Source organism: Vidua chalybeata, chromosome 8, assembly GCF_026979565.1.
Source record: "Vidua chalybeata isolate OUT-0048 chromosome 8, bVidCha1 merged haplotype, whole genome shotgun sequence".
Classification (NCBI taxonomy): domain Eukaryota; kingdom Metazoa; phylum Chordata; class Aves; order Passeriformes; family Viduidae; genus Vidua; species Vidua chalybeata.
In genome coordinates, this window is record NC_071537.1 from 897,542 (window position 1) to 920,973 (window position 23,432).

At 56.3% G+C, this 23,432-nt stretch overlaps 1 protein-coding gene across 1 annotated transcript in view; it reads left to right on the top strand.

The window, feature by feature from the left end:
• The first annotated feature begins 10,282 nt into the window (after nucleotides 1-10,282).
• TCERG1L (transcription elongation regulator 1 like) overlaps nucleotides 10,283-23,432 on the top strand; it is a 60,182-nt gene continuing 47,032 nt past the window's right edge. The window contains exons 1-3 of the mRNA XM_053949693.1: nucleotides 10,283-10,552; nucleotides 12,026-12,172; nucleotides 13,584-13,764. Coding sequence (XP_053805668.1) covers nucleotides 10,283-10,552; nucleotides 12,026-12,172; nucleotides 13,584-13,764 — 598 coding nt within the window. The remainder of the gene's footprint in view (nucleotides 10,553-12,025; nucleotides 12,173-13,583; nucleotides 13,765-23,432) is intronic.

Sequence of the window (23,432 nt, forward strand, 5' to 3'; positions counted from 1 at the left end):
ACGAGCCCAAGCCAAAGCCCAGAAGAGCCCACAAAAGGCTGGGATACCTCAGGGACCTTCCCCCCCACTTTCTGGAGGCTCACAAGACACCCAGCAGAATTCCATGGAAATGTCATCTGCCAGCAGGACCCTCTGGAATTGATTCCCTTTTCCCTTTAGGACTTGGCTCGCCGATTGAGCTTTGCCTGCGTTGAAACACTTCTTTCTTCTTTCAATTTTCAGCTGCTTAAAAATATCCTAAAAAGAAACTGAGCTGTTTTTTATCCTCTCCAGTAGAATGGCACTACCAGCAGTTGCTCAGGGTATTTTTAAATTGAAGAGAGCAGAGAATTTTCTAATAGGAAGGGAGGATTTCAGTGATTATTAGTCCTCCTTAAAGCCCAGCCCAGGGCAGGCAGGTTCCCCATCCCCAGCTGTTCCATTTGCAGAGGGAAGGAGCAAGTCTGTCACGCCAGGCGTGGGGCTGCTTTGGGATTTGGGTTTTTATGGGAAAGCTTCTGCCTTAAATTTGCAGTGTTCAGGTCTAGGGAATCCAGTGTTTGAGGTCAATCACGAGTCCTTGCTGAGCAGTAACAGTGACTCTTTTAGTGGCTTTATTCCTCAAAAAAAGGGTATTTCCTCAAAAAAACACAAAAAAAAACCAAAAAAAAAAAAAAAAAAAACCCCAAAACAAAAAAACGGTAATTTTTTTTTTGAAAAATCACAGAATAAGAGAATGGTTTGGGTTGGAATGGACCTTAAACATCCTCACATTCCAGCCCCTGCCATGGGGCTTGGAACTGCCAGGGATCCAGGGGCAGCCCCAGCTGCTCTGGGCACCTGTGCCAGGGCTGCCCACCCTGCCAGGGAACAATTCCCAATTCCCAATCTCCCATCCAGCCCTGCCCTCTGGCACTGGGAGCCATTCCCTGGGTCCTGTCCCTCCATCCCTTGTCCCCAGTCCCTCTGCAGCTCTCCTGGAGCCCCTCCAGGCCCTGGCAGAGCTCTGAGCTCTCCCTGGAGCTGCTCAAATTCCCTTCTCCTTCTGAGCTCAGCTCCTGGGACATTTCCCGTGCCCAGCTCGGGGCTGTGCCCTCCTGCCCTGCTCTGCCCGGCCCCACAGCTCTGGAGCAGGGGTTTGGATGTGTTTCTTTCCAGGAGAGCTCTGTGTCCTTCCCACTTCCCCAGTGCACGGCTGGGCACTGCCCAGTGTGCTGCCCTGGGCTGGGGCAGGGGAGTGCCCCTGTCCCTGTGTCCCTGTGGTGTCCCCGTGGTGTCCATGTGGTGTCCCCGTGGTGTCCCTGTGGTGTCCCCGTGGTGTCCCTGTGGTGTCCCCATGTCCTGCAGCCCACCCTGGAGCTCAGCAGCCCCTCCAGGACAGGGCCCCTCTGGCTCAGGCGAGTCCAAGGCAGGTCCCATCCCATCCCATCCCATCCCATCCCAGCCCGTCCCAGCCCATCCCATCCCATCCCAGCCCATCCCATCCCAGCCCATCCCAGCCCATCCCATCCCATCCCATCCCATCCCATCCCAGCCCATCCCATCCCATCCCATCCCATCCCATTCCATCCCATCCCATCCCATCCCATCCCATCCCATCCCATCCCATCCCAGCCCGGCCCATCCCATCCCATCCCAGCCCATCCCATCCCATCCCATCCCATCCCATCCCATCCCATCCCATCCCAGCCCTGCCCATCCCATTCCATCCCATCCCATCCCATCCCATCCCATCCCATCCCATCCCAGCCCATCCCATCCCATCCCAGCCCTGCCCATCCCATCCCATCCCATCCCATCCCATCCCATCCCATCCCATCCCAGCCCATCCCATCCCATCCCATCCCATCCCATCCCATCCCATCCCATCCCAGCCCTGCCCATCCCATTCCATCCCATCCCATCCCATCCCATCCCAGCCCATCCCATCCCATCCCAGCCCTGCCCATCCCATCCCATCCCATCCCATCCCATCCCATCCCATCCCAGCCCATCCCATCCCATCCCAGCCCTGCCCATCCCATCCCATCCCATCCCATCCCAGCCCTGCCCATCCCATCCCATCCCAGCCCATCCCATCCCAGCCCATCCCAGCCCATCCCATCCCAGCCCATCCCATCCCATCCCATCCCATCCCAACCCATCCCAGCCCATCCCATCCCAGCCCATCCCATCCCAGCCCATCCCATCCCATCCCATCCCATCCCAGCCCATCCCAGCCCATCCCAGCCCATCCCATCCCATCCCAGCCCTGCCAGGAGCGTCATCCCTGCAGTGGGAACGGGGCAGGCAGGGAGGGATGGGGCGCTCCATCCCGGGAATTCTCCTGTGGGAACACAGAGCCCATCTCAGCCCAGTGCCTGTGCAGCCATTCCGGGCCTTTAGTGCCCGGGAAATGAAACGGGAAGGGCTCCAGATGGAATAATTACTTCTTGGTACCTGGTTTTGTAAGCTGACACTGCTGTGGCCACATTTGGCTCCTGCGGTGCTTCTGGAGGAAGTGTGGAGTGTGATTTGGGGCCCTGTCTCCAGCCCTGAACCCGGAGTAATGGGGATCTTACTTAAGAGCAATAATCTGGGAAGGGAAATAATTAGGAAACAAAAGTGTATTAAAGTTACTGCGAAGAGGATAAAGCCCATAAAACTGTAATTGCTCGGCTGATAAAGTGAAGTTTAAAACTTGCAATCAGCTTTGACATAATTGCATTAATGTGGGGAGGTAAAACCACCTAATTAAGGAGCCAAAGCCATGTGTTCTACCTTGGGATAACGGATGAAGTGCAGAGCTGGTGATGATTTCCCCCGTGTGAGACACCAGTGCCCATGAATCCTCTCCCTGCACTCATGGATTGAACTCTGGGATCCTGGGGCAGCTCTGGACAGCCCTGGGGGGACTGGAGCGTGGCCAGGGCAGGGAATGGAGCTGGGAAGGGGCTGGGGAACTCCTGAGGGAGCTGGGAAGGGGCTGGGGAACTCCTGAGGGAGCTGGGAAGGGGCTGGAGGATCCTGAGGAGCTGGGAAGGGGCTGGAGAACTCCTGAGGGAGCTGGGAAGGGGCTGGGGAACTCCTGAGGAGCTGGGAAGGGGCTGGAGAATTCCTGAGGAGCTGGGAAGGGGCTGGGGAACTCCTGAGGAGCTGGGAAGGGGCTGGAGCCCCAGGAGGGGCTGAGGGAGCTGGGAAGGGGCTGAGCCTGGAGCAAAGGAGGCTCAGGGGGGACCTTGTGGCTCTGCACAGCTCCTGCCAGGAGGGGACAGCCGGGGGGGTCGGGCTCTGCTCCAGGGAACAGGGACAGGAGGAGAGGGAACGGCCTCAGGCTGGGCCAGGGCAGGCTCAGGGTGGGATCAGCAGGAATTTCCCCATGGAAAGGGGGTCAGGGATTGGCACTGCCCAGGGAGGGTTGCAGTGCCCATCCCTGGAGGTGTCCCCTGGAGGTGGCACTCAGGGCTGGGGACAGGGTGGGGAGGGGGCACAGGGTGGACTCAGGGGTCCTGGAGGGCTTTTCCAGCCCCAGGGGTTCCAGAATTGTGGTAACGTGGCCATCCCTCAAGGACCTGCATTCCCTGTCCATACTGGGAACAGCAGGATGTCTGGAGCTTCTCACACAAACATTCTGCTGAAATTCATGAAAGAGTTAATTTCCAGACGAGTTATTTGGAGTGAACTCATTGATCTGGCTCCACTGAGAAGCTGCAACGCTCAGAATTTCTTCCTTAGCTCCCCGAGGTTCCTGGAATGCTTATGAGATGAGTGGAGGTGCAGAGGACCAGTTCTCCAGGCTTTCAGGGATGGCTGAGGAATGTAAATGAGGGAAGCACCCCTGGAAACAGCCGGGGCTGAGGCAGCTGCAAACCCCCCCAAACCCTTGATGCTGCTCCTGTGCCTCGGAGGGCTAAAAGGTGCAAGTCTGAGAACGCTGCGTTTCTGCAGTGTCTCCTTGGAGATGCACAGAGTCCTCCAGACAGTCTGCTGGCTCTGGCAAGGCGGGAGGGAAGGAGGAAATTTGTCTCTTTCTGCTGTGGACAGCAGGGCTGCCAGGAGAGTCTCCCATGGAAAGGAGAAGTGTTGGCCCTGGGAGCTCTTCTGGAGCACTGGAGCAGCCCCGGGGCAGCAGATCCATGGAATGAGGAGCCCCAGAGTGGTTTGGGTTGGGAGGGACCCCAAATCCCACCCAGTGCCAGCCCTGCCATGGCAGGGACACCTCCCACTGTCCCAGGTGCTCCAGCCCCAGTGTCCAGCCTGGCCTTGGGCACTGCCAGGGATGCAGGGGCAGCCCCAGCTGCTCTGGGCATTCACCCCGTGCCAGGGTCGCTGGCACCAGCAATGATGGTGTTTGAGGGAGGCCCCCACCTCCCTGGCATCTCCCCCCTGGGGGCATCACCGGGTGCATTTTGTGAGCCCCAGGTGGGTTGGAATCCCACTGAGGCTGGAATCCCCCTTTTTTTTCCTGGATGCGGAGGGGAGCTGAGCTGCTGCATCTACCGACCGCTCAGCCCCCAGCTGGGCACGGGAACTCTTTTGGAGGATTTCAAATGGACGCCTGGATCCAAGAGAGCTGTGTGTGCCCTCGGGAGAGCTCTGGCACAAAGGGGGGCAGGGGCAGGTATCTTTATCCTGCGTCTCTTTGATCTTTCTGCTGCTGTGGAGTGAGTGGCACTGGGGCTGGCTCCCCAGAAGGGTTAAACCCTGCACTGGAGGTGAATTCCAAGGAGCTGGTACAAAGCAAACCCTGCCGGATTGACTGTGCTCTTTATTCTCCAATTCACAAAGAGAATGTTTCCAGCCTCTCTGGCTCTCTCTTATGCACACACAAAAGATGCTTTTTTTTTTATTCTTTTTTTTTTGTATTTCTCTTGGTTTGAATGTTTTCTGTTGTTTCTCACAGCTACCCAAAGTGATCTTTCTGTGTGCAAGCCCTGCCCAGCTTTACCCTGCTGGTTTGAAAGAAGAAAAGTGTCTGCAACTTCTGCATCCAATGGGATTAGAAGAAATTGAGGATCTGAGTGAATGGACTCAGATGTTCCCCAAAGAGGCCGTGGCTGCCCCTGGATCCCTGGCAGTGCCCGAGGCCAGGCTGGACACTGGGTTTGGAGCACCTGGGACAGTGGGAGGTGTTCCTGGTGGGATTTAGGGTCCCTATAGCTGAAACCAATCTGGGATTCTGTATTTGCCTGTGCCCTCTTGTCCTGCTTTCAGCTGACCAGGAACTGAAGGGCAGTGAGCCCTCGTTTTTTTTCCTTCCTAAATTACCAGAGTTTGAAGTTTTGGTATCAATAACTCCGACTTTGGATAAAACCAGCTTGTGAATTTTGCATAAATACCAGAAAACAAATTGATTGAGCCCAGTAGAAAGGAAACCTGATATTCCACAGATGGAATCTTCCAGGAGGGATGCTGCTGTCTCCTTTTGTCCACCCAGTCTGCCAGAGGTCACCTCCTGCCAGAGAGCTGGGAGAGCCTCCCGAGGAGCCCAAGGCAATTCCCACCATCCCAGAGACTGAGAAAGGGCTCTGGGGAGCCTGAAGTCCTGCACCACACAGGTGTGATTTTTACTGCACTGAAGCCTCCTTCATTTACCTCCTCTCCTTTTTCTGATATCCCTTAATGGGGTTGTAACAAAGCTCATGGAAATCAATGGAATTCAGCAAAAATCACTGCAAAGGCCGGGTATTTCACGGGGCCATCTTCTGCCAATCTTTGATTTGATGTGTTTGCCTGGGGCTCTGCTCAGTGGAGGCTGGACTTGTGCTCGGAGGAGCGGTGGGGGCTGCTGCAGCACCCACCACAGACACCCTCAGCAGGCATGGAACGGAGCCACGGAGCCCCGAAACCCCATGGGAGCCCCGAAATCCCACGGGAATCCCGAAATCCCACGGGAATCCCGAAATCCCATGGGAGCCCCGAAATCCCACGGGAATCCCGAAATCCCCTGGGAATCCTGAAATCCCATGGGAGCCCCGAAATCCCTTGGGAATCCCGAAACCCCATGGGAGCCCCGAAACCCCATGAGAGCCCCGAATCCCCATGGGAATCCCGAAATCCCATGGGAGCCCCGAAACCCCATGGGAATCCCGAAATCCCACGGGAATCCCGAAATCCCACGGGAATCCTGAAATCCCATGGGAATCCCGACATCCCGTGGGAATCCCGAAATCCCATGGGAGCCCTGAAATCCCTTGGGAATCCCAAAACCCCATGGGAGCCCCGAAACCCCATGGGAATCCCGAAATCTCATGGGAGCCCCGAAATCTCATGGGAATCCCGAAATCCCATGGGAATCCCGAGATCCCATGGGAGCCCTGAAACCCCTTGGGAGCCCCGAAATCCCACGGGAATCCCGAAATCCCATGGGATCCCCAAAACCGTATGGGAGCCCCAAAACCCCATGGGAATCCCGAAACCCCATGGGAGCCCCGAAACCCCATGGGATCCCCGAAATCCCACGGGAATCCCGAAATCCCCTGGGAATCCTGAAATCCCATGGGAATCCCGACATCCCATGGGAATCCCGAAATCCCATGGGAGCCCTGAAATCCCTTGGGAATCCCAAAACCCCATGGGAGCCCCGAAACCCCATGGGAATCCCGAAATCCCTTGGGAATCCTGAAACCCCATGGGAATCCCGAAATCTCATGGGAGCCCCGAAATCCCATGGGAATCCCGAAATCCCATGGGAATCCCGAGATCCCATGGGAGCCCTGAAACCCCTTGGGAGCCCCGAAATCCCATGGGATCCCCGAAACCCCATGGGAGCCCCGAAACCCCATGGGAATCCCGAAACCCCATGCGAGCCCCGAAACCCCATGGGAATCCTGAAACCCCATGGGAATCCCAAAATCCCATGGGAGCCCTGAAACCCCATGGGAATCCCGAAATCTCATGGGAGCCCCGAAATCTCATGGGAATCCCGAAGCCCCATGGGAACCTGCTGTGGTTTAGGATTTGGGGGTTAATCCCAAAACCCCAAAGAGGGAGTTTATCCAAGACTCGGATGAGCTGCGCAGGAGAGTGAAAGCAGCCGCCGTGCTGGGGTGGGAGCCGTGGGCACCGGGAATTCCCGGCCCCGGGGCGCTCCCGGCGGGCTCGGGCTCCTTGCCCTGGATGCCGCCGCGCAGCTGGGCCAGCGTGGCTTTGCTCGGTCCGTTCTGGCATCGGCGCTGCGCAGCGCCGCTGGGAGCCAGGGAGCGAGGCAGGGCTCGGGATGAACCCGGGACAGGCCGGGCTGGGCTGGGAAAGTGCCCGGAGTGACGCCTCGCTGCCCCGCGGGGTGATTCGTGCGGCACCGTGCGGGTGCTGTGCCAGCTCTGCCCACGGGAACGGAGCTCCTCACACGGCTGGGCCGCCGTGGGGCTGGTGCCTCCGGGGCAATCGGGATGCGCTCACCCTTCCTCTCTCCCGCAGCATCGGCGGAGGAGATTCCCTGTCCCTGCTGCTGCCCCGGGGCTCTGAGCACGCAGAGAGGCAGCGGTTTATTCTCTGGGAACTGGCAGGGGTTTATTCTCTGGGAGCTGGCAGGGGTTTATTCTCTGGGAGCTGGCAGGGGTTTATTCTTTGGGAGTTGACAGGGGTTTATTCTTTGGGAGTTAGCAGGGGTTTATTCTCTGGGAGTTAGCAGGGGTTTATTCTCTGGGAGCTGGCAGGGGTTTATTCTCTGGGAGTTAGCAGGGGTTTATTCTTTGGGAGTTAGCAGGGGTTTATTCTCTGGGAGCTGGCAGGGGTTTATTCTCTGGGAGTTAGCAGGGGTTTATTCTCTGGGAACTGGCAGGGGTTTATTCTCTGGGAGTTAGCAGGGGTTTATTCTCTGGGAACTGGCAGGGGTTTATTCTCTGGGAGTTGACAGGGGTTTATTCTTTGGGAGTTAGCAGGGGTTTATTCTCTGGGAGCTGGCAGGGGTTTATTCTCTGGGAGTTAGCAGGGGTTTATTCTCTGGGAGCTGGCAGGGGTTTATTCTTTGGGAGTTAGCAGGGGTTTATTCTTTGGGAGTTAGCAGGGGTTTATTCTCTGGGAGCTGGCTGGGCGCAGGATCGTGCCAGGATTCCGGGCAGTGTTGGCACCTCCAGAGGCTCCAGCGTGCCACAGGTGCACTCGGGGCGTTCCACCGGATGCTCCGGGCTCTCTGTGGCCCAAATTAAAGCGAGCCCCGGGGTGCTGCTGATCCACAGCGCCCCTTCCTTCGCTCATTCGTGCATCAGCATCAGAGGCTTTGGTCATTACCCGATATTGCCTCACCAGACAGCCCCGGCAGGAGGAAAAGTGGTGAAGAATGTCCTCAGGGAGAGAAATCCATAATGTAGATATTAACAAAAGGCATGTCTCCTTGGAGTGCTCAGACTCATTTTTCAGACTTAAAAATGAAGATGATGGGTCCAAACCTTTTATTTCAGTGCTAAATTGGCTTTTTGGCTGCCTGAAGTGCTCTTTGCAGTATTCAAGGGCCAAGGTGTGCACCGGAGGTGACACTGATCAACTCTCAGGTGCCTTTTTCCCCCACTGCATGCAAACCCAGCTCCTCGAGCACCACTGCATTTCACAGGAAACAGCCCTTTTTCTGTTGTTTTTTTTTTGCTGTTGATTTTGTCACTGTGTTTATGTTCCTCTGCTCAGCCCCAATTACCAGGATGTGGTTTTGAGTTTTACAAACAGCCACACACTAAAACATTTAGCAGCGATCCTCTGTTCAGCGATTTCTGTCATTTTGTGCATTACTCCAATCTCCACCTCCCAGTCTCTCTCAGGGTAATTAGAAGCAATGTATTTCCCAGATCTCGTGTTTAGCCACAGATCATCATCATTTCATTCCAAAACTTCTAGGGTATTACCTTTATTAAGGTTATTTGCTGCCATGGGAATCAAACTCCTCTGCGACGTTTTTAAACCGTGAAGCTGGAACATTTGCGTGTTGTGTGAATTCAGGCTTGGCCCATTTTGCCGTTATTCACTCCTTTAGTTTTTTGCTGGAGCTGCTGGAAGCTGTGATGCCGTCAGCAGAGGCTTGCTCAGCTCCTTCATTTCACAGCAGGGAGGAGACGGCAGGAGAAACAAACCCACGGGTTTGTAAGGGACAAACCCACGGGGTAAGGGACAAACCCACGGGGTAAGGGACAAACCCACGGGTTAAAAGGGACAAACCCACGGGGTAAGGGACAAACCCACGGGGTAAGGGACAAACCCACGGGTTAAAAGGGACAAACCCACAGGTTAAGAGACAAACCCACGGGTTGAGGGACAAACCCACGGGTTGAGGGACAAACCCACAGGATGGAAGGGACAAACCCACAGTTTGTAAGGGACAAACCCATGGGTTGTTAGGGACATGGGTTGTAAGGGAACACAGACGGTCCTGGGGGGCTCAGCCTGGAATCACCTGGGCTGGGCTGGGCTGGGCTGGGCTGGGCTGGGCTGGGCTGGACAAGGCAGCTGCTCTCGGGCACCCAGCGGCACCAGGCTCCTCTTCACTTGTCTGCCAGGAAATTCATAGGATCCCAGACTGGTGTGGGTTGGAAGAGACCCCAAATCCCACCCAGTGCCACCCCTGCCATGGCAGGGACACCTCCCACTGTCCCAGGTGCTCCAGCCCCAGTGTCCAGCCTGGCCTTGGGCACTGCCAGGGATCCAGGGGCAGCCCCAGCTGCTCTGGGCACCCTGTCCCCGAACTCCCAGGGAAGAATTTCCTCCCAAGATCCCACCTAAGCCTGTCCTCTGGCAGTTTAAATCCATGTTATTTTCCCTGCCGACGGAAGGGTCTCGGCTGAGGGGCAGCCGTGGGATACCTGAGCTCGCACGGCCTGGGGAAGGGGGAGACTGGGGGGGCTCGGGAAGGTTTGAGGCTTCTGGGGATAGTGAGGAGCTTGAGGACCTCCGGGGATCGGAGGTGTTGGGGGGTCTGGGGGATTTTAGTGGTGAGGGAGGCTCCGGGAACGTGGGGGTGTCGGGGGTGCCGGCGCAGCCCCGCCGCCTCTGCCATGCCCCGGGGGCAGGGGCTGCCTCCCGCACCTGCGGCCGCCGGGGACGACCCGAAAATCCCACTCGCTCCTGCACCGAACCGCGGCAGAGCCGCGCACCCAGCGGCGGCCGCACCGAGCCCGGCGCCCCCTCCCTCCATCCATCCCTCCATCCATCCCTCCATCCATCTGTCCGTCCGTCCCTCCCGCATCCCTCCCCCTCCCCGGGGCGGCCCCGCCGCGCCCCCGCCCCGCTCGCCCCGCGCCGGGCGGAGCTTGCCCGCGGTGCCGCGGGCTCGGAGTTGCGCCGGGCGGCGGAGGCGAGCGGAGCGCGGCGCTCCCGGCCCCGGCCCGGGCCATGCAGGATGCTCCCGGCCGCCGCCCCGCGCCCGCCGCCGCTGCTGTGGCCGCCGCCCGCCGAGCCCCCCGCTCCTCCCTGGGCCTGGGTGCTGCCCGCGGCCGCGGGGCTGCTCCGGGTGGGCGCTGCCGCCGCCGGGGCCCCCCCTCCGCCGCCGCCGCCGCTGCTGCTGCCGCCCCCCGCGCTGGTGCGGCCCGGGCCGGGCTGGAGCGGCCCCGCCGAGCCCCCGCTGCTGCCGCTGCTGCCCGCGGCCGCCGAGCCGCTCCTGCACGGCCAGGTAAGGGCGGAGCCGCCGTGCGGGGACACAACTTTCCCGGAGCCGCTGCCCGGCGCCAGCCCCGGCACCGAGACCTCCGCCCGCGGCGGGGAGGCGGCGGAACAGACCCCGCGGGGCGGCGGGGGCTCCCCGGGCTCCGCATCCTCCTTTTCCGAGCTCCGCATCCTCCGCTTCCCGAGCTCCGCATCCCCCCCTTCCCCGGGCGCTGCATCCCTCTTTCCCCGGGTTCTACAGCTCTCTTCCTCGGGCTCTGCATCCCCCCCCTTCCCAAGCATTGCATCCCCCCTTCCCTGGGCTCTGCATCCCCCTTTCCTGGGTTTTTCATCCCACTTCCTCGGGGCGCTGCATCCCCCCCTTCCCAAGCTCTGAATCCCCCCTTCCCCGGGTTCTGAATCCCCCCTTCCCCGGGTTCTGCATCCCCCCCTTCCCCAGCTCTGCACCCCCTTCCCGACGCTCTGCGCCCCGCGGGCTCGGTCGCCGGTCGCGGCCCCGGTGTGCCGGAGCGCGGCACTTCCCGCGGCTCTGGGAACGTGCGGCGGGGATTTCTCCGGGAGGAGAGGGGCTGCCAGAGGGGCTGGGGGTCCCTCCGGCGGGGCTGGGCTCCCCGCCGGCTGCGGGATGCGCTTTCGGCAGATGCAGCCGGAACGGGAGCGATGCTCCCGGCAGCCGGGGCAGCATCGCCGCCGAGCGTTCTGTGAATATTTATAAAGACGAAAGTTTGAGTGTCACTGGAACCAGCGTGTCGCGCCAGTGCTTTCCCTGATGAATATTTCAATTATTAATTGCTGCCGAGAGGCGGCTCGCAGCAGCGGAGCCCTCAGCCGGGGGCTCGCCCCTCTCAGCGCAGGGGTCGGAGCCGTGCGCGCAGTTTTGCCTCGGCTTTATGGTTTTTGGTAGACAGAAGTAAAAATAAACGCGAGCCTTGAGCGCTGTGGCGTCCGCTCGCTTCCGTGTGATGATTTCCAGCCTTTTCGAGCTCGAGCGTCTCTTGTGGTTCGGGAGAAAACAGTCGGTGCTGCTTTAATGAAACGGGAACATCAATTATTCTCCAGCGGGAGACCGCTCCACGAACCTGCAGAGGTGGTTTTGCTGTGGGAACCCATTTGCCAGGCGAATTTAAGCTGAGAAAAAAAAAAACGTTTCCGCCGTTGCCTTTGGCTCTCCAGACGCATTTTCAGGCTCCTCCAGGCGCTGTAAGGGTCAGTGTGAGCAGGGAAGCGCAGGCTGCAGCCGCTGCCGGTGTTCCCTGCTCCAGGCTGCGCCTTGCGCTTCCCGAGCCGCTCCGTGCTGCTCTCCCTGCCGTGCCCAGCGAAACACAAACCCTTGTCGGGCTGAAGGGGCATTCCTGACGTTTTCCGTCGCGTAATTAGGAAATTACGGGGTAAAATCCTTTTGTTAACTCCTCCTCTTGTATTTGTTTGGTTTTTTTTTTTTTTTTGGTTTTTTTTTTTTTTTTTTTTGACCCCTCCGAAGTGGATATTTGGAGCTCATTCCCCGGTCGTAGGATTTTCCCCTTCTTCCAGCGTGGAATTCGTGCCGGTGCTCCCGCCCGTGTACACAGCCGCGGTGCCGCCGCACGCCGGGAAGGGCTGGATTGATAAAAGGCTGCCCAGCTGCAAAGTAAGTGCGAGCCTGGCGCGCTGAGGGGTTTTTGGGGCTTTTTTTTTTTTTTTTTTGGAGTACATCAAGTGCATGAGCTGAAGAGTGCTGTGGGTTTAGGGGTGTGAGAGGTCAGTGTTTGTCAGGAGAACCCTGAGGAAGAGGAATGTTGGAATGCTGGAAGTGGCAGGTGATGGAGCAGCAGTTACAGCTCCACTGTTCCCAAGTTTTAATAGGACTAAAATGTCCTTAATGTTTATTCCTTTGAGTAGAATGTCCTCATTTTCCTCCCAGATGCGATCAGGGGATTTTTCCATCTTCCCTTCTCCCTGGTTTTCCCACTGTTTGTCCCAAAGGGGTGCCACAGTCCAGTGCTGGCGGAGCAGTGTCACCGCGGGCACTGCCACATCCCTGGTGCCAGGGTGGCCCTCGGGGTCCCGTGTCCCCATCCCACCCCTGTTCCCCACATTTGCCCCTTTGCCAGCTGAGTGCTGAACACCTGGCTTTGTGCTGCTGTCCCCCAGCTGGTTTTGTGCTCTGTACCCCTGTCCCTCACTGGTTTTGTGCCTTTGTCCCCCCTGTCCCTCAGCTGGTTTTGTGCCTTTGTCCCCCTGTCCCTCAGCTGGTTTTGTGCCTTTGTCCCCCTGTCCCTCAGCTGGTTTTGTGCTCTGTCCCCTCTGTCCCTTACTGGTTTTGTGCCTTTTTTCTCCTCTGTCCCTCAGCTGGTTTTGTGCTCTGTCCCCCCTGTCCCTTACTGGTTTTGTGCTCTGTCCCCCCTGTCCCTTACTGGTTTTGTGCCTTTTTCCCCCCTGTCCCTTAGCTGGTTTTGTGCTCTGTCCCCCTGTCCCTTACTGGTTTTGTGCTCTGTCCCCCCTGTCCCTTACTGGTTTTGTGCCTTTTTCCCCCCTGTCCCTCAGCTGGTTTTGTGCTCTGTCCCCCCTGTCCCTTACTGGTTTTGTGCTCTGTCCCCCCTGTCCCTTACTGGTTTTGTGCTCTGTCCCCCCTGTCCCTTACTGGTTTTGTGCCTTTTCCCCCCCTGTCCCTCAGCTGGTTTTGTGCTCTGTCCCCTCTGTCCCTCACCCCCGTGTCCCCCATGGCTGGCGAGGTGGCTGCAGTCCCTGGTGCCAGTGGGGTCACTCGGGGTGGCTGTGCCAGGCCAGGGGTGGCTGTGCCAGGCCAGGGGTGGCTCCAGGGGCTCCCTGCCTCCCGTGCAGCTGCAGCAGCTGATCAGTCCTGTCAAAGCCACTTCATGTTTAAGTGGTCACTTCACTTCAGCCTCAGCACCGAGGGAGCAGAAACCCGCCTGGTTTGGGCAGCTTGTCCCCAGCTGAGGCTCTGCCTGTTGAAATGCCGAGTTAAAGACTCGTTCTCACTTGTGTTTCTGTGTTTGGGATCTCAAACTGGAACGTTTCTCTTTCTTTCTGTTGGACAGATCTACTTGAACAATGCCTTTGCCCTGGATTCGGCCTGGATGCAGCCTGAGGAGTCCAGGCTGTTCCAGGGGGCTGAGAAGCCTCTGCTGCTGAGCAATCAAGTAGCCATGGCTGTAGCCAGGCCAGCTGCTGCCTCCAGGCCACTGCCCACGCTCCTCTTGGCCCCTCAGCTGATCCCAGGTCAGGAAATAATGACATCAATAATTAATTGCCTGTTTCTTGGTGGTCTTCCCTCAATGCACCCCCCAGAGAGGCAAAGCTGCTCTCGAAAGCAAAGATTTGCTCCCACCCAGCTGCAAAGCCTGGCTTGAGCAGAGCCCTGATGGCCAAGTGCAGCTCACCTCTGAATGAGCTGAGAGGAAGAAAGGGCCGTGTGTAACTGCAGCAGATTGTGCCAGGCTGTTCTGTAGCTGCTTGGTGACCTCTGCCAGGAAGGGACCAACCACTCCCCACCTACTGAGTTTATTTTTCGAACGAGGAGTCGCTGTCAGCCTCAATGACTCCACGATTCTGTGGCGCAGTCCGTGTAGGATTCTCTGGCTGCTCATTTTCAGGGTTTGGTGGGGTCTGTGTAGACAGCCAGCAGGAGAGAGGAGCAGTGGATCCATCATCTCATTATGGCTCAGTCATTTGTGAAATAAATTCCATTAATCTGCATAACTGAACAGAAGAACGAGGAGTTATAAATATTAACTGTGTAAATATTCTGTGATGCTTTAGGTAACTAAGATTTACACCTGGAAAAGAGCATTTATCCTTGGACAAGAGCAGACCATGCACTCCAGCAGGGCTGAATCTCTGTTTTGTGGCTGCGGGAGTAAATTAAAATAGCAGTTCTATACAGAAGGCTGAGATAAAGGGTGCCTCTGATGTTTCAGCCCCTAAGTACACTCCTGGGGTGGGAGTTGGAATTACTGGCTTGCAGCCAGCTGTTCCTGCCTTCCTCAGAGCAAAGGTGCTGTGCCTGGGGTTGGGAGCAGAGCTCCCCTTTCCACGGGCTCTCCCCAAAAGCAGTTTGTACTTCAGAGCTGTGCAGCACCCAGGACATCGTGTTTGCCTTCAGTGCTGAGGTTCAGAGGGTGCTGGAGGAGATCCTCGCTCCTGGGCTCGTTACCAGCCTGATTAATTAGCAGGGAGTGCCCTGGCACACGTTGGCCCCTTCAAGCTGGGTCTGCATTTTGGTGTTTTAGCAGAGCTGTGGCTCAGCCGTCCTCTCCTCCTGCCAGCACTGCCTGGGGCTCAGCTGGAGGAGTCAGTGCTGTGGGGAAACCCTGGTATTAATTCATTTCTGTCTATTAGAGGATTTATTGGTATTTATTACACTTGAAAGCAGCTGCGTGCCTGGGCTGCCTGGGAAATCACAGGATGGGTGAGGGAGGGGGTCTGGGCAGGGGAGCCACAGCCCCTCCTGTTTCTCCACCCTTTAAAGACTTCAATGTTTTCAAATATTTCAGTGTTTTAAACGTGCACAGGTGTATTTTGTCACGTGAAGAATGGCAGATATGAGTCAGGAGTGTTCCTGGGAGCAGCTCAGGGGCAGTGCCAGGCCTGGTGCCACCTCTGTGGGCTGCAGGGAGCCCCGGGAGGGGAAGGGTTTCCTCCCCCTGGACAGTGCAATGTGCCCATGGCTGTGTGCTCAGGTGCCCTGCAGCTGGACCCTGCTCCTCCTGCAGCAGCAGGATCGGTGCTGGCTGCCAGCTGAGCTCCCTCGGGGTGGGAGAAGGGCAGGGAGGAGCTCAAATCCCCCCAGCCAGCTCTGTAAATAATGGGATCACAGAATCCTGGAACGGTTTGGGTGGGAAGGGACCCCAAATCCCACCCAGTGCCACCCTGCCATGGCAGGGACACCTCCCACTGTCCCAGGTGCTCCAGCCCCAGTGTCCAGCCTGGCCTTGGGCACTGCCAGGGATCCAGGGGCAGGATCCTGTGCCACCCTGTGCCAGGGCCAGTCAGGAATTCCTTCCCATCCTTCGTGAGCTGTTGCTGTGGTTGGTGCCAATCCATCCCGTCCCAGGCTGGGTGGGACAGGAGCTCGTCAGGGACCTGCGGCCCCATCCCTGTCCTGCAGCCAGAACCAGGAGCTGCTGCCCCAGGTGCCACGGCAGCACTGGAAGTGTTTCCTGTGGAATATCCGCACTTAATGTGAGGAGTGATGGAAGTCCTGGGAGCAGATTCTCCCTGAGGTGGGATCAGGGGGAGTTAATCAGGTTCCTGTGCGGGATTGGTTTCGGAGCCGCTCTGGCGGCAGCTCTGCCTTCCCCAGTTGTCAGTAATGATATAATTGTTTTCTCAATGGAGCTGCAGCCTTCCTCAGCTAAAGGAGTGAGCAGGGAGCCCGGTGGATAATGTGCATAATTTAACAGCTGCAGCCCCAGCTACTCCAAGGTGTTATTTGCTGTGAGGAGCAGCAGTTATTATCCTCTCCCAAAGTGCAGACCATGAATTATGTGCTCTGTGTTGTGTGTTTCTGAGGAGAAGGGTGGCCTTTGCCCCTGGCAATGATGCCTGGCCCATGTCTGCCCTGGGGAGGAGGCAGCACTGAATGTTTCTGCCAAGAGAGCCTTGGTATTTCTGGGAGGGGAGGGGAAAGGGAAAGGGAAGGGAGGAAGGGAAGGGAGGAAGGGAGGCAGGAAGGGAGGCAGGAAGGGAGGGAGGAAGGAAGGGAGGGAGGAAGGAAGGAAGGAAGGAAGGAAGGAAGGAAGAGGAAGGAAGAGGAAGGAAGAGGAAGGAAGAGGAAGGAAGAGGAAGGAAGAGGAAGGAAGAGGAAGGAAGAGGAAGGAAGAGGAAGGAAGAGGAAGGAAGAGGAAGGAAGAGGAAGGAAGAGGAAGGAAGAGGAAGGAAGAGGAAGGAAGAGGAAGGAAGAGGAAGGAAGAGGAAGGAAGGAAGGAAGGAAGGAAGGAAGGAAGGAAGGAAGGAAGGAAGGAAGGAAGGAAGGAAGGAAGGAAGGAAGGAAGGAAGGAAGGAAGGAAGGAAGGAAGGAAGGAAGGAAGGAAGGAAGGAAGGAAGGAAGGAAAAAGAAGGAAGGAAAAAGAAGGAAGGAAAAGGAAGGAAGGAAAAGGAAGGAAGGAAAAGGAAGGAAGGAAAAGGAAGGATTCATTCACGTTTCTGTCTCCTGCGCTGTGTGGGTGAGGTCAGGGCTGGCCAGGTGCCCCGTGCCACCTGTGTCTGTGCCAGCTGGGTGTCCTGCACGTCCCTGTGAGCTGGGTGGCTGCTGGACGGGGTGAGGGAGCCCTGGCAGCACCCCGTGGTGGGGTTCCACCCACTGGTTAGGGGGAAGCTGGAGCCCTGTGGTACAGCACATTCACGGGTGTCATCTGGAGCTGTGCTGGGGCAGTTTGGCACTCCTGGTCCTCAGGACCATCGCCACCAGTGCTCCCTGGCCCAGGGGGTGTTCTTATGCCCCAATCTGGGAAGGTTTCCATGGAATTGTGGAACGGTTGGGGCTGGAATGGACCTTAAAGCTCACCTGGTTCCATGTGTCTCCTGCGGGGAGACGAGGATGCCGGGTGGGACATCCCAAGGAGGTCACGTTTTGATCCTTCTCGTGTCTTCGTGTCTTTCCTCTCTCCCCATGGCAGTACCCTTTACAGAGCCAAGACAGTGGCAGCAGTGGCACTGGCGTGCAGATACACATCCAAACACAGGCCCAGTTCGCTAGGTCATTCCAGATTACAGTTTCTGAATGAAGTGGGGCTGCTCTCTGATGAATCTGGGTTCTGTTTTCTCATTAAATACACCCCCCAGGACCTCTGACCGCCTGTATTTCCTAAGCACGAGTTCTTCTTTTGAAGCACATCTCCATTTACAAGCACTCAGGTTTTGGCTTCCCAAATTGGATTATCTTGTATTTAAGTTCGTGTGCCTGTTTGGGGACAGAGAATAGCACAGCAGGACCCCATTCATGTCCCTGAAAAGCTATCAAACCTCTCTTTGTTTGTGGAGCACTCAAGCACTGCCAGCCAAGTGCTTTCTTAGGTCTGGGAATGCTTGGCTTTAACCACGGGCTTCACAAAGTTTTTGTTTTGCTCATTAAGTTTGTGGTTTTTCGGTGCTTTTCCCGTTATCTCCCCAAATCAGGAGAAACTTTGAGTGAAGTTTGTTTTCACGCTTAAATCACAGAAATAAACCGACCAGCAGTGTCTTTGTGGGCAAGGCTGCTGTTCTGACCTTTCCATAACATCCTCCTACCTGACCTGAGAGCTCTGTGCGATGAAACCCAGCTCTCCTGGTGCTCGCAGGGCAGCGCTCTTGGTGAGGAGCCAGGGATTTCAATTTACTGCACACGGGCAGGAAAGTCAGCGGGGCTGTTCCTGGCAGTCACTGCCGGTTACAGTGGCAGTGCCAGCGGCTGTTTTCCCTTGGAAAACCGGGACGTCAGGAGAGCAGGGACGTCAGGAGAGCAGGGACATCCCCGGGTTTCTTTGTTTCCCTTTCCAGGGCTATTGGTGTGTTTGTTTTTGCAGTGGGATATCCCTGTGTGTGTTCCCATTGCAGGGATATCCCTGTGTGTGTTCCCATTGATATCCCCGTGTGTGTTCCCATTGCAGTGGGATATCCTTGTGTGTGTTCCCATTGATATCCCTGTGTGTGTTCCCATTGATATCCCTGTGTGTGTTCCCATTGCAGGGATATCCCTGTGTGTGTCCCACTGATATCCCTGTGTGTGTTCCCATTGATATCCCTGTGTGTGTTCCCAATGCAGGGATATCCCTGTGTTTGTTCTTTTTGCAGTGGGATATCCCTGTGTGTGTCCCACTGATATCCCTGTGTGTGTTCCCACTGATATCCCTGTGTGTGTCCCACTGATATCCCTGTGTGTGTTCCCACTGATATCCCTGTGTGTGTCCCACTGATATCCCTGTGTGTGTTCCCACTGATATCCCTGTGTGTGTCCCACTGATATCCCTGTGTGTGTTCCCATTGATATCCCTGTGTGTGTCCCATTGATATCCCTGTGTGTGTTCCCATTGATATCCCTGTGTGTGTTCCCAATGCAGGGATATCCCTGTGTGTGTTCTTTTTGCAGTGGGATATCCCCGTGTGTGTTCCCATTGCAGGGATATCCCTGTGTGTGTTCCCATTGATATCCCTGTGTGTGTTCCCATTGCAGGGATATCCCTGTGTGTGTCCCACTGATATCCCTGTGTGTGTTCCCATTGATATCCCTGTGTGTGTTCCCATTGCAGTGGGATATCCCTGTGTGTGTTCCCATTGATATCCCTGTGTGTGTTCCCATTGATATCCCTGTGTGTGTTCCCATTGATATCCCTGTGTGTGTTCCCATTGCAGTGGGATATCCCTGTGTGTGTTCCCATTGATATCCCTGTGTGTGTTCCCATTGATATCCCTGTGTGTGTTCCCATTGCAGTGGGATATCCCTGTGTGTGTTCCCATTGATATCCCTGTGTTTGTTCCCATTGCAGGGATATCCCTGTGTGTGTTCCCATTGCAGTGGGATATCAGGGTGTTCAGAGTTTTTTAGGAACTCCAAACACAGGCACAGGGTCAGGTTGAGAAGGTGGCTTTTGTTCCACACGAGGTGAAAGTTTTGCACGTGTCTGGCACACCTGGCAACATCTGTCTGCACTCAGAGGGGGGTGAGGGTCACAGTGGCACCATCGGGCTCCATCTGCAGCTGAGGTCAAAGGAAGGGACAGCGAATTCTGCCTGATGTCCTGGAGCTTTAAGATGCAGGGAATCTGACTTAAAAATAGTGAAAATTCTGCCTAAAGACATCAGAGCTTAAAGGTGCAGAGAGCCCTTCTTAAAAACACAGACAATTCTGCTTAAAGCTTAAAGATGCAGAGAACCCTTCTTAAAAACACAGACAATTCTGCTTAAAGCTTAAAGATGCAGAGAACCCTTCTTAAAAATACAGACAATTCTGCTTAAAGCTTAAAGATGCAGAGAACCCTTCTTAAAAATACAGACAATTCTGCTTAAAGCTTAAAGATGCAGAGAACCCTTCTTAAAAATACAGACAATTCTGCTTAAAGCTTAAAGATGCAGAGAACCCTTCTTAAAAACACAGACAATTCTGCTTAAAGCTTAAAGATGCAGAGAACCCTTCTTAAAAATACAGACAATTCTGCTTAAAGCTTAAAGATGCAGAGAACCCTTCTTAAAAACACAGACAATTCTGCTTAAAGCTTAAAGATGCAGAGAACCCTTCTTAAAAACACAGACAATTCTGCTTAAAGCTTAAAGATGCAGAGAACCCTTCTTAAAAATCCAGACAATTCTGCTTAAAGCCATCAGCTGGGCTGGGGGGCTGTGAGGGCTGGGCTGGAGGCCAGCACAGCACCCGGAGCTCCTGTTGCAGCAGGATTGGTGCCAGGTGCTGCTGCTGGTTTTGGGAACAGGAACACTGCGAGTGCCCATCCCTGGAGTGTCCCAGGAATCCCTGGAGGTGGCACCCAGAGCTCTGGGCTGGGGACAGGGTGGGGATGGGGCACGGCTGGGACTTGGTGATCCTGGAGGGATTTTCCAGCCCCAGGGACTCTGGGATTCAGAGAGGTTTGCACCTCACTGCCGGGGGGTACCATGAGCTGGCAAAAACAGACCTGGGGAAAACACCATTGCTGGAAAGATCCCTGCATTCCCCCCCTCACTGCAATATCAGTGATGGTGCTTGACTCCTCTTTTCACGGCGTTTGGCTTTCTAAATTCCCCCTGTGAGTGCGGGGTGATTAATGGGAGCTCTAAAACCCTTTCAAGGACTTTTTGAGAAAACCTGACCGCAAGATCTGGTTTGTTTGTGAGGAGAACTCCTCAGGGGGAGGCCCCCAGCTCTCGGGGAGTCCTGGGCCAGCAGGCAGTGCCTTTGGCAGAGCCGGGTTGTGTTTGAGGGGATGGCCCGGGGGATGCAGGACCCCGCTGAGCCCTGCCCGTGCTCTCCCCAGCGCTGCCCCCGCAGGGATGGCCCTTCCTCCGTGGAGCTAATCAGCAGGGGAGAAGGAGAGAGAACTTCATCAAAGGAGGGGAAACCACCCCAAGTTCTCTTTCAGCTGAGCGATGAAACTTTGATGAGGGGATTGATGCAAGTTTAATGAGGCAGCCCAGCTCAGGAGCTGCCCAGGCTCACATCATTCTCCTGTTTCCTGCCCTCTTTGGGGAAATCACATCCTCCTCTCCAGAAGAAAAGAATCAAGTGAGAAGTAAACAACCTTTCTGCTCGCGTGCCCTGCAGGAAGGCACAGCAAAGCGGTGTTTGCAGACAGCATTAGCTTTCACAGGAGCTACAGGAGATGCTTTGTGGGCTTCTCCCAGCAGCAGGCAGCTGGAATTGGCAATGAGCACAGGCTCTTGGAGGGCAGGTGTTTGACCTCACTGAAGGATTGTTCCACTTCCCAGGTGAATGAACAATGAGCTTGTATTTAACACTTGGATTGGTTGGACACTGATGGTTTTTATTTTTTTTGGTTTTTAATTTCCACTGTTGGTCTGGCAGAAAAATCTGTTTTCATTTATCCATTGCTAAATGATCAAAACTGAAATATGTGTGGGGTTTGTTTGGCCTGTTACTTAGTGCATCTGCTGGTGTTCCTTGGCATGGAGGAAAAATGACTGTGGAAATAATGGACTTTTTTTTGGTGACACTGAAAATGTTAAACTTCTGTTTTGCTAATGCAGGGCTCATTTTGTTGGGAAATAATTGTTTGTAAAGGGCTGGGACAAAGCTGGGAGAGCTGGGGGGGCTCACCTGGAGAGGAGCAGCTCCAGGGAGAGCTCAGAGCTCTGCCAGGGCCTGAAGGGGCTCCAGGAGAGCTGGAGAGGGACTGGGGACAAGGGATGAGGGACAGGACCCAGGGAATGGCTCCCAGTGCCAGAGGGCAGGGCTGGATGGGAGATTGGGAATTGGGAATTGTTCCCTGGCAGGGATGGAATTCCCAGAGCAGCTGTGGCTGCCCCTGGATCCCTGGCAGTGCCCAAGGCCAGGCTGGACACTGGGGCTGGAGCACCTGGGACAGTGGGAGGTGTCCCTGCCATGGCAGGGGTGGCACTGGGTGGGATTTGGGCTCCCTCCCAACCCAAAGCATTCCCTGATCCCGTGATCTCAGCCCAGGTCCCTGCTGTCTCCTGCCTGGAGTTGTTTGGGGGCTGCATCCCCCACCCCAGAGTGAGCCTCCCCAAACCCCCACTCCCTGCTCTCGTGCTGGGATACGCACGGAGAGAGGGAAGGCCTGGAGGGGAGGGGGATCAGCTGGGGTGTGTGGAGCCACAGGTGTCTCCCAGTGCCTGCAGGGTTGGCACCCGGGCCCAGGGCTTTGCTGGGTGCTACAAGAAGCTGACGATTGCTTAATTTTTGAATGCCGAGCTCGGCGTGCAGGGAGGAACAGCTGCTGTTTGTCAGGTTTGATCCGCTCCTCAAGAGCTTTACTGTTGTTTATTTAACGTAATTAGCCAGGACTGAGCTCTGAAGGTCTTCCCTGCCACTGTCAGGCTGGGGAGAGAATGGTGCAGGGGCTCAAGGGTGTCCAAGGGTTTATTTGGGACATTCCTGGGTTCCATTGGCAGGGGCTGCCCAGGGAGGGTTGCAGTGCCCATCCCTGGAGTGTCCCAGGAACTCCTGGAGGTGGCACTCAGAGCTCTGGGCTGGGGACAGGCTGGGGATGGGGCACGGCTGGGACTCCACAGGCTGGGCGGGCTTTTCCAGCCCCAGGGACTCCATGAAGTGTCCTGCTGAGTTTTTGGGATGAAGGAGATGAGATGTAGAGCTTGTCAAAGTCAGGGATTTGTGTGCAGGACACAGCAGAGCAGCCAGGCAGGGGAGGGAGCAGTGGGTGCCTAATGTGGCAAGGAACAAATTCAGATTTGGCATCAGACAGTTACACTCCGGAAAGCTGAGAATAATTGTGTTTCCTGTGTTCAAATATTTGACATTTTAATTAAGTTTTTTTTTCATTTAAATGTAATAACTCCGCACGGTTTGTGTGTGAGTCACTGCTGCCTTGTCCCTGTGGGTGGGTTATGCTGAGGTGTTCACACCTGTGGGCTTTAGTGGCTGAAAATGCTCCAGCCACGAGCTGGGCTTTGGAATCACCATCAGCAAAGGGGCTCCGGGTCCCTCAGGAATGGCTCAGCCACGGAACCGCCGGGGACCCCTGGGACCAGCCGGGCCAACCCCTGCCCAGGCAGGGTCACCGGAGCAGGGGACACAGGAGCGTGTCCAGGAGGGTTTGGAAGGGCTCTGCAGAGGGAGACCCCGGCCCCTCCCTGGGCAGCTGCCCCAGGGCTCTGCCCCTCCGTGCACAGAAGTTCTCCCTCACGCCGGGGTGGAACTTGCTGTGGCTCAGCTCCTGGCCAGTGCTCCTCGTCCTGCCTCTGGCACCGGCCTCTGACAGCCCCTGGGGAGATTTGTACGGCTCGCTGGGATCCCCCCTCGGCCTTCCCTTCTCCAGCCTGAGCAGGCCCAGCTCCCAGAGTCTCTCCTCATCTCAGAGATGCTCCAGTCCCAAAAGGACTCTGTGGCCTCTCTGGACACTCTCCAGTAGCTCTTGGCTTTCTTCCTTTGTCTCTGCTCCAGGGAACAGGGACAGGAGGAGAGGGAACGGCCTCAGGCTGGGCCAGGGCAGGCTCAGGGTGGGCAGCAGCAGGAATTTCCCCATGGAAAGGGGGTCAGGGATTGGCACTGCCCAGGGAGGTTTGGAGTGCCCATCCCTGCAGATGTCCCCTGGAGGTGGCACTCAGAGCTCTGGGCTGGGGACAAGGTGAGGGTTGGTCAGGATTTAGACTTGATGACCCTGCAGATCCTTTCCACTGTAAATGATTCTGTGGTTCTGTGATTCCTGAACTCTGGAGCCCAGAGCTGAGCACAATAAACAGATTTTTTTTTCCACGTCACACCC